General features: G+C 36.8%; 1 protein-coding gene across 1 annotated transcript; it reads left to right on the forward strand.

The window, feature by feature from the left end:
• Positions 1–6,249: 6,249 nt before the first annotated feature.
• On the forward strand, positions 6,250–9,626 carry LOC112137650. Its single transcript, XM_036212551.1, has 9 exons — positions 6,250–6,324; positions 6,955–7,125; positions 7,211–7,519; positions 7,594–7,827; positions 7,947–8,039; positions 8,171–8,446; positions 8,616–8,954; positions 9,058–9,400; positions 9,490–9,626. The coding sequence occupies exons 2-9, from the start codon at positions 7,020–7,022 to the stop codon at positions 9,524–9,526; spliced, it is 1,737 nt and encodes a 578-aa protein (XP_036068444.1). The 5' UTR covers positions 6,250–6,324; positions 6,955–7,019; the 3' UTR covers positions 9,527–9,626.
• Positions 9,627–10,749: the final 1,123 nt, after the last annotated feature.

Below are 10,749 nucleotides of genomic sequence, written 5' to 3' on the forward strand. Positions count from 1 at the left end.
CACAGCTGCTGCTCATTACATCTAATTATCTTTCTCTTCAGGTTGACTCAAACTTTGATTATGACATACCAGTAGATGGCGATAATGCACCTACATTATCTACACAACTACACAAGAAGAATTAGAACCTTGACTGACACACATGACACCTCACAGAATTTTTGATTTTTTTTTTTGCCAGTTTACAACATTTATGTAGTTTCACATTTAAAATGAGAAATTAAAAAATCCAACTCAATCAAACAACTACTAATTATAATTGTGTGAAAAATTCAAAGATATTTCTTACTCAAAACTTGGTGTAAAAAGCTTCCTTTAGACTTGTTAACTAGTCAAACAAGTCCACTTATTAATTGTTTTTTTTATTAGATCTTGGTGCAAAGTATTTAAAGGTCAAGTCCAGCTGTTTCAGCTTTAAATTAACTATATGCAAATTGTATTGTAATAATTGTAATAATGTTTAATTTCACAAGAGAATATATCCAATGCCTCAACAGAAATATTTAAATTTGACAGATTTTTGAAGTCTACTTTTGTTTGATGTTGCTGCTTCTAGTGTCCAGTAGGAGGCAGTCTCTGGACAAGAACAAACAATGTTTTTCACTGTGAAAAGAAGACAAAAACATTCTATATCATGTTAAACACTGTTGGAGTGTGTGTTACCAGATAATTCTAAAGAAAAGAACAAAGTATGTCAAAAGACCGGGTCTCTATGTGTTCCTCAGGCTGTGCTTCAGCGTCTACTCTCAGGTGCGATCCCACAACTGAGCGGCACGCGGGCTTTGACCTGCTCCGTTTCCGACCTGGGCCGATTCACCCCTCCTTAGACGACCTGGTTGTCCCGGGCTCCCCCAGAAACACCATATCGATGCCGAACTGAGTGCGGACTCCCGATCAGCATAGTCCACTGCAGCTCAGAGCTCCTGAGCTCCAACGATCCTCCAGCCTCAGCCTCCATGACACTTGGATTACAGGCGCGCGCCACCACACCCGGCGGGAGACTGTACCACAAATTAGCTCTTTGATCAACGTGGTCTGTCACATATGAGAGAAGCTACTAGAATTAAATGATAGTGTTAATAATAATAATAACAATGGTGAATTGGCCAAGAATTACAAGGGAAGGGCAAAGCAACAAGATGTGGAAAAATGGTGGAAATTGAAAGTTTTGAGTTTTTGTCGGGAAACTTCACTCATATTTCGTTGATTAAATTTAAATGTCTGTATCAGCGTCAGGTACAACACTTTTTACTGCTACTTTGGGACGGCAGAGGCATGCTGCAAGGCGGTTACTGGCGAGACGATGGTTACAAAGGTGCGTTTAAGTGGTTATGACATATAGTGAAGAGCGTAGAGAGATCTTTAGTCATGTGGTTTTGTTTACAAACTTTGATTTAGAACAAGAAAGTCAGCTTGACGGCAGTCTGAATGCAGATCAAACGCAAGGTTCAGGACTCGATCCGAAACAAATTAAACGGACTCGGTCCAGACCAAACAATCTTCAGTCAATCGAAAACCATTTCTTGAAGCACATCAAGAGAATGCCAAGAGTGTGCGGAGCAGTAATCAGACATTAGAATATCAGAGACGAATTCAGTTAGTTCAGCTTTTTTTTGGTTAGGTACATAACTCCACATGTGTTGATTCATAGTTTGATGCTTCAGTGAGAATTTTTACAATGTCAACAATTATAAATATAAAAAATGCATTGAATGAGAAGTTGTGTCCAGACTTTTGGCTTGTACTGTGTATATGCAGATGACACATTTTTTTATTTTATTGAAGGAGACAGATCAACAACTTTCATCTGCTTTAGATGATCTTTGAAAGTGGTTGTTTTATTTATCTCTTTGCTTAAAACTCAAAAAATTGTGTCTATGTTCGTCTCCAAGCCAACATCAAACCTGACACAGTAAAAAAAAACAATTAAAAGTAAAAAAAATAGAACACACACAATACTCTCAACCCTTATTCACCCAAAAGCCAACTTTATAAAAAATACACCCGACTTTATACACACCCAACTTCACAAAGATAAAAGGACATGTGGTCAGCACTTCTAATAGGATTACAAATTTCAAGTAGTTCAAAGATGGTCTGCTGCTGATAGGAGGAAATTCACATGACGTCATTAGGATGATTAGGACCCCCCCTTAATTAAAAAAGTGCAGCAAAACCTGGAGTATCCCACTGCTACGTCCCCGTTCCACATGAAGGGTTGGTCACTGTTAGAGGATTCACCTGAGAAAAACAGGACTGTAAGCACTCTCCCAAGACACCGCTCAGCAACCAATCATCTCTTTCAGATTAAAACGTCTGCAGAACATGCAATCTACTTGTGTGCTCCTTTCTCAGTGCATCTTGCTGGCAAGAGAGGTAAAAAACGCATTTCTCTCAATGAATAGCAATTAAATTTATGTACATTTTTTAAAGTTGATTTCTTGATTTTTGTTGTGATTTTCTATTTCTTACAGTTCAAATAAAGGTTTGTACCAATTGGAGGGTTTCTCTGGAAGAGTTGTTTGCACCAACCCATTCCAATCCATAGAAAAGCTCCTTTTCTGGTGGTTAAAACCTCGCTGCAGTTGAGGATCTGACTATAGTGCAATTAGAGTGAACAGACCAGGCTCCCATGATGATTGAAAGGGTAAGGAGGGAAGGACCCAAACCGGGACCCCAAGGTCAAGAAGACTCCTGGGAGCAGGGTAAGCCCACTCCTACTTCCTGTCATCATTTCACAGATTTTTGTTTCATAATGAAGTGTACCTCCATTCAGTTTGACTTGACAATGTTTGTGTCAAGCAGTAGTAAAATGAATTAAAAGCCATTGCATACATTTTATTTATTTATTTTTTACATCTAACAACTATGTTTTGCTTTTCAAAGTAAAATAATAGTAGCAAAAACATATTTATTTAGAAAGATCTTTCTTTTCACAAACTTTAAAAAATGAACAGAAAACATTTTTGAGTGAAAGAAAAATGTAACAAAAGAAACACTTGTAATTTATTTCTAAAAGCTTTCCTTATATATGATTGACCGTGTTGATCAAACAGCTGATTTGAGGGAGAGTTTCCCGCCGGGTGTGGTGGCGCGCGCCTGTAATCCAAGTGTCATGGAGGCTGAGGCTGGAGGATCGTTGGAGCTCAGGAGCTCTGAGCTGCAGTGGACTATGCTGATCGGGAGTCCGCACTCAGTTCGGCATCGATATGGTGTTTCTGGGGGAGCCCGGGACAACCAGGTCGTCTAAGGAGGGGTGAATCGGCCCAGGTCGGAAACGGAGCAGGTCAAAGCCCGCGTGCCGCTCAGTTGTGGGATCGCACCTGAGAGTAGACGCTGAAGCACAGCCTGAGTAACACATAGAGACCCAGTCTTTTGATAAACTCTGTTCTTTTCTTTAGAATTATCTGGTAACACACACTCCAACACTGTTTGACATGTTCCTGAATGTTTTTGTCTTCTTTTCACAGTGAAAAACATTGTTTATTCTTGTCCAGACACTGCCTCCTACTGGACACTAGAAGCAACGACATCAAACAAAAGTAGACTTTAAAAATCTGTCAAATTTAGATATTTCTGTTGAAGCATTGGATATATTCTCCTTGTGAAATTAAACATTATTACAGTTATTACAGTAAAATTTGCATATAGTTATTTTAAAGCTGAAACAGCTGGACTTTTGATGAAATGATTGCTATACTTTTTCTCAAAAAGTATATTTTTTCCTTTCAAATTTAAAATTTGGTACTTTGTATTGCTATTTATTATTCATTCCAGTAAACCTCAAAAATAAGCTCCATAAAATAGAAAAATAGTACTGGGACCTTTTGAAAAGGAACAAATTTGACGTTTGACATTTTCTGAATCCATTTTGGGGTTACAGGGTTGCTGGAGCCTATCCCAGACTACTGTTCTCCAAATGCTGGACAAAACATGGACATGTCCGTCTGTCAAAGGGCCACACAATCACACACTTGCTGTTATACATGTGGAAAATTTAGAATAATCAAATAATCTATTCAGCATTCAGCAAGTTTGCAGTAAACTCAATTTAAGTTAGTAAAGAAGGTGGGATTAAATAAGTTTTCTTCTTCCCGCTCCTTTTTGAACACCATTCTGTTGTACTTGTTTTGGTTGTTCATTTGTTGTCTGTTATGACTGTTTCTAATGTTCTAAATTACAAAGTCAAGGTTTAAGTTATATTAGTTATATTCCTGCCTGTTTTTATTCATAGTAATATAAAAAAGTTTTGTTTGATAAAAGTTTTAAAATTTAGTTTTAGTGTGTTCAATAAATGTTTTTCCTGTTCGACCTAAGGTGTGTTTTTTTAGATTGTGGTCCCTCGTGCGATTGAGTTTGACACCCCTGATCTAAATAGTGTTAAAAATAAACTGAAGCTTAAACCTTTTCAGTCCACTTATGAAAAGTCTACGTTGGTGTCAAATGAACTGGTTTGATTAGTTAGCATGTCCAAAGAGAGCTTTATACACCAAGTTTTAATTAAGACATATGTTTGACTGCTTCACATAATCATGATATTAAGATAATTAATTCTTATTTGATCAACTTAGATTTCATTAATTTTTTAACTAAACATAATATCAAATTCACTTTTTGAACTGGCCTGAAATGTCATTAGCTTTGTGAGGTTTCCTTACCTATGTGTCAATAAAGTTTCTCTTCTTGAGTAGTTTGATGGAGGACGGTACACAGCATTTAGGTAAACTACCATGGTTGTGTCCAAATTCCACCCCTAACCCTAACTACTAAAAAACTATATGTGGGACTATATAGTGCCCTGGATTTTAAAGGTAATTCGGATAGGATGCTCACTACTTTTCTTTTGTTTTTCTAAACACTGGATAGGACGTCATCGATTTCACAAAGTGAAAATCTAATAAATCCAACATTTCACGTTTATATATGACTCCACTGTGTTCTGACGGTGAAAATGTATTTTTAAAATTAAAATATTACATTTAAACACATTTTTTGCTGGAAACTGTCGGACCGCAATGCATCGTGGTCTATATTTTCTAATCTCAAGAGAATCGATGCATGCTAGTTTTTCGCAAAGACTTATGGGAAATTTTGAGTGCACTCATTTTTGGAATTGATAGATTCGGACAGCACTAGAAAATGGGGAACATGCTATATAGTGCACTATAAGGGGGGATTCAGACACAACCCATCACCTACTGGTATATCTCAGTCAAAGTTTGGGTCAAGCTAATCTGAGGAGAAAGACGATTAGATGTAATGAGGAGCAGCTGTGTCTCTGCAGGAGAACCCTTTAAGCTCCCCAGGCTCAGATGTGATCGCTGGATCAGTAATCAATCTCCCTGCGTGTAGAGATGGCCGCCAGACCCAGGAAGCCAGAACCCAAGGGACACGGCTACTATTGCCAAAGGGTCTGGTTCCCCTGTCGGGAAAGGGGTTCTCCCCAGATCCTGCAGCCATGGGAGGTGTCACCCAGAGAAACAGCAGGCCCTAAGAGGACCAGAGAGATGCTAAAAGAATGCAGTAACGTTTAAACGAGTGTGAGAACAAACCATCATAAAAATAACATGGTGTTTTAATAATAAGGGTCAAAGTGAAGTGCTTTTTGCTGCAGCTGCAAACATTCTTTCATTTTAATGTAAATGGTTTGCCTTTCAAAGCAAAGAGACGCTGAGCGCAGCATCAGTTTCTGTATATATGAGACCACAGACACAATGACTTTTCATAAAATTAGTTCAGCAAGAACCACATCCTGTAGACTCTGTAAAGACGGCTTCATGCAGCAGAAGATATTTTTAAAAACAGTAAAAACAAAATAATGCAGAAAATGATGAGAAGTCGTATTGCTGTTGCATAGATTAGAGCAGAATTTGGTGTTTTTAGGGTCAATTGTAATTTTAAGATATGAGTCGTGTATAAACTGTTTTTGAAATTTACTGAAGAAAATCAGTACATCTAGATTTTCATTTTATAACAAACAATAATCTATCAAACCCTGAATGTCTTAAACTGAAGAAATTCTTTGGGTGAGAGTTTCTGAAAGCAGAAGGAAGGAAGTGGTTCTTACAGAAGGAACTGTTTCCAGCCAGCAAAGTGAACTTTAACCACACATGAATCAGTCATTCTGCAGTTCAAAGCTGTGACTTTACTGAGACAGACCTACAAAAAAGAATTTAAAGTTTAGTTTATCTTATTTATCTTTTCCAATGTGTTTTTCTCTTTATATTTTTCACTAACTTTAAAAAGAAATAGAGTGGTATTACTGTGAAAGATCATCAATTAAAAACAGATCAATGAGGACTGGAGCATCATATTAAAACTCAGGTAAGCATTTCAACCATTTGACTATATTCTGAAATTCTCAATTAAAAATATTTGATGTAGCAGGAATACATTTTCAAAATTTGATTTGACTTTCAAAACTGTTAAAGGAATAATGAATGAGAGAGGAGTTATGTGAAAGTGTATAGTGTAATACAACAATCACTGAAAAATGAATTTCTGCTGCGATTCAACAAGTACAAGGGGGCAAAAATATATTCAAGTTCTCCCACTTAAAAAGACGAGCAAGGATTGTTATTTCAAAGCTTTTAGTACTTTGGTCCCAGCTCTCTGCAGGTCATTCACTAGGTCCTCCTGTGTTGCTATGGGACGTTGATAACCATCTTTGTGATCATTTCGACCTCACGGACTGAGAACTTTCATGGTTCACCAATATTCTTGCATTTCTCCCATTTTCTAATAATTTCTCCCACAGTTGATTTCTTCACACTAAGCTGCTAGTCTGCTGCAGAATCAGTTTTCCCAGCCTGGTGCTGGAATACATTTTCTTTTATGGTGTCCTTTGACAGCTCTTTGGTTTTGGTCAGTAGAAGTACTATTGTTTAATGTTGCGGACGGGGATATTTTATACATAATATAAAGTGTTGTTGACAATCCTTGTTCACTTTATAGCACTGAAAAGTCAAAATCAGAAAAGAGTCGTCCCCCTCAGAACATCAATGATCTAAACGAGAGCGATGAAAACAAAAAGTGAAGAAAAAGTCACGTGTTCAAAGCTGAAGAAGACAGCAGCCATGTTCCTGACAGAAGCTGGATGTCTGCTTTTCATTCTTTACATATCAGGTAAATAATCTCAGATTATTTGTAGGCATCAGTTAAAGAACCGGCTCAGATTCTGTTTGATAGTTCTGGAAATCTTCTGTTACAGGAGTTCAGGGACAAACAAACAGCATCTGTGCATTTAAAGGTTCATCAGTGAATCTGAGCTGCTCTGCTGGAGATTCAGCAGCAGACAAAGAATATAAATGGTTCACTGAGTTCACAAAGGCCTCAGAGAGTGACTTTCATGAGGTTGTTGTGGATGGAAACCAAAAAAAGTACAGAATATCTGAAGGGAGTCGTCCCACTCTGACCATCAATGATCTAAACAAGAACGATGAGAAATTTTATGTCTGCTGTGAATCTGCTGACAGACGAGACATCTGCAGCAGAAACCAAACTCAGCTCTATGTTGGAGGTAAAGTGGTTTTAAAATGCGCGTCTGTTCGTGTAAATAACAATCAGCAAAGACTGTTCTGACTGTTGTTGCAGAGCTGCAGGTGAAGGTGTTTCCCTCCAAACATGGACAGACAGTAACACTCATGTGCAGCAGCAGCTGTCCTTTCACTCCAAAACACACAGGCTTCATCTGGTTCAAGAACAGACAGTTCCTCTATCAGGACTGGTCTCCATGGTACCAAGAGCTGGTCAGCGGTGAGGAGGCAGTCACTTACTCCTGTGCTGTCAAAGGTCACGAGGATTTCAGAGCTCCTGAAGTCTCAGTCGGTGAGCAGCAGCACATTCTTCCTTCCTGTGTGAAAGAAACTTGAAATAAACTCACTTTTTATTCTCAGAATACGTTCTTGTAGGTTTAAATAATGAAAAGTCTTTGCTTTTTCAACCAGATTTAGTCACATCAGCTTGTTTCAGAGTGACCTATGCTGGAGGGAGCATGTGTTCATCAGGAGAGAAACAATGTTCAATCATGTTTCCAACAGGTGACCTTTCACCTTTCATACTTCTCATTCAGTTTGATTTAAAGTCAATTTTTAACTGATTGTTTGTGGTGATACTTTCCATTGACTTGAATCAGTTAGAATCATGAAAAATATCTATAATCTCTCAACAGAAATCTTTCTCCACCAGAGCTTTGTAGACCAACATCATGTCAAATTAAACTGCAGCAGCAGCAGCAGCAGCAGCAGCATCAGCAGCAGCAGCAGCAGCAGCAGCAGCAGCAGCAGCAGCAGCAGCAGCAGCTGTTCTCTGACTGATCCTCAGGCCTCCATTGATTTGTTTAGGAACAGAAAACCAGAGGAAAAGCAGAAAACGTTTCCCTTATCATCTACAGACACCTTCACTTGTGCTGTAAAAGATCTTCAGGATATTCATTCAGCTGATGTCTGTGAGTGTGAACAAACACAAAGTTAATTTTGATTAAAAAAACACATTTGTCATTCTGTGAACTTTATGTGCTCAGTAAATAATAATGATTTTAGCATCTCTGTATGGATTTAGTTGAAACCATTTGATGAAAACCTCAACATTAAAGTCACGTTTCATTTACATTTCAGGTATTGATCACAGCAGCTGCTGGACTGTGAATTGTTTCCCAAAAAGAATCTGTGCTCTGAAAGGCTCTTCTCTGAATATCTCCTGTGAATATTCACATTCTCAACACCAGCAGCCAATAATGAAACGTTGGCTTAAAATAAACAGAAATATAAACCAGAAAGAAGAAGAGATTATAGAAAATAAATACAAGGTGAAGTTTTATGACTCCCCGAACAAGCATAACCTTAGATTTGAAAAACTGAGTAAAAGTGACTCAGGAGAATATGTGTTTGAAATAGGAGAAAACTCTAATGAACTGAAAGAATCCACTTTTCCTGAAGTTACTTTGATTGTCACAGGTAAATATCATCTATCATGTATTTACTAAAGTGGATGACCAAAATAAATCCTTTATTTCTTTCCATGTTATGTATTTTTCTGTTCTCTCCTTGAATCTTTTAGATCTGAGAGTTGAGATCAGACCTTCTTCAGAAGTGACTGAGGGTCAGAAAGTCACATTAACATGCAGCACCAGCTGTCCTCTGACTCCCAACTCAAACTTTCACTGGTATTTGAACCATCAACCTCTGAAGGTGGAAAACAAACACCTGGTCATAGATGCAGTCACCAGTCAGGATGCAGGAAACTACTCATGTGTTGTTAAAACAAAAGAAATCTTCATGTCATCAGTGAAGACTCTCACTGTTAAAAGCATCAACCCAACATCATGGGCCGCTGTTGTTGGAAGAGTTTCAGCAGTAGTCTTAGTTTCTATCTGTCTTGCTGCAGTTTTCCTGTGGATTAGGTGAGCATACCTCTGATTACTAATATATAATATCATTGCCCCTGCTGGTATCTAATTATAATTTTATGTTGACTATCTCTGCTCAACAGGAGGAAACGTTCCTCAGCTCAAACCTCAAGAATTTAAGCTGTCAACAAGCTGAAGAAGGTAAAGACTTCAACGATGGCTATTGAAAAACAATTGTCTCTCTAGTTTCTTCTGCTCTGTAAAGCTGAGATGATGAACCTTTTCTCATAGATTTATGCTGCAAAATATATTTTTTGTAGTGTTTGTAAACATCTGCAATGTTTTACTATTGCATATCTAAAAAAGACATTTAATATTTTGGATTATTTTATTTTAAATTTAAACTTAAATCTGTTTGGGTCAGAGGAGTGATTCTTAATTGGTCAAATTTGCATTAAATGCAACTACATGTACAGTTTTCCAGTCATTCCTCAAAATGCATGAATATTGAGTGTGGTATACCACAAGGATCAGTACTGGGTCCCATTCCTTTTTTTTCTTATATATATATAAATTACATTTGTGAAGTATGAAATTTATTGAAACTATTTGCTGATGATACAACATTTTTTTTTTGTTCAGGAAAAAAGGTAAACCATTTAATACAAGATATTGAAATTGAAATGATCAAACTTAAATATTGGTTCAATAATAATAAACTTTCACTGAATTTAGAAAAGACTAAGTTTATGGTTTTTGCTAATAATAAAAGGAGGAAGTAAAACTATCGATTGATGGAGTAACAGTTGAAAAACATTTCTGAGTTTAGATTTTTTAGGTTAATTTTGAACAAAAAATTGTCTTGGAAGCAGCATATTTCATATATTAAAAGTGGCTAAAATTGTATTTGTTTTTGTATTTGTTATGTAGTATTTATCCTGTAATGTGTTAAGAATGTTATATTGTTCAATTGTACTCCCTTATTTCAATTACTCTGTTGAAGTTTGGGGTAATACATATAAAACTCATTTAACACCTTTACATTTACAGCAGAAAAAGTTAGTTGAACAATTCAAATAATTGGATGGAGAAAACATACAAATTCTTTATTTGTGGAGTCAAGACCGTTGAAAATTTAGGATTCAGTAAAACAGCAATGCTCAAAGTTAAAAATAGAGAGATGCCAGAAATTCTACAAGAATTATTGGTTTACACCTCAGAAGATGAAAATCATAGGAGGAAATAAGATTTGAAGTTTCAAGTTGCTCTCATTGCTTTAAAACAGACATGTTTTTCTTTTGTTAGAAAAGATAAAATTAGGTAAAAGTTTGGAATGCTCAACAGGAAATTTAAAAAAAATGTACTAATAGAATATAATTAAAAAAAATTGTAAAGACAAAACT

Source organism: Oryzias melastigma, linkage group LG1, assembly GCF_002922805.2.
Source record: "Oryzias melastigma strain HK-1 linkage group LG1, ASM292280v2, whole genome shotgun sequence".
In the NCBI taxonomy this organism is placed as follows: Eukaryota; Metazoa; Chordata; class Actinopteri; order Beloniformes; family Adrianichthyidae; genus Oryzias; species Oryzias melastigma.

What these genes read in the sequence shown, in the direction of transcription:
- LOC112137650 (XM_036212551.1), top strand. Translation starts at nt 7,020, where the DNA reads ATGAAAACAAAAAGTGAAGAAAAAGTCACGTGTTCAAAGCTGAAGAAG. An exon ending in TTCAATCATGTTTCCAACAG is followed by an intron (nt 8,040 to 8,170) that starts GTGACCTTTCAC and finishes ATCTCTCAACAG; the next exon opens with AAATCTTTCTCCACCAGAGC. An exon ending in GCAGTTTTCCTGTGGATTAG is followed by an intron (nt 9,401 to 9,489) that starts GTGAGCATACCT and finishes TCTGCTCAACAG; the next exon opens with GAGGAAACGTTCCTCAGCTC.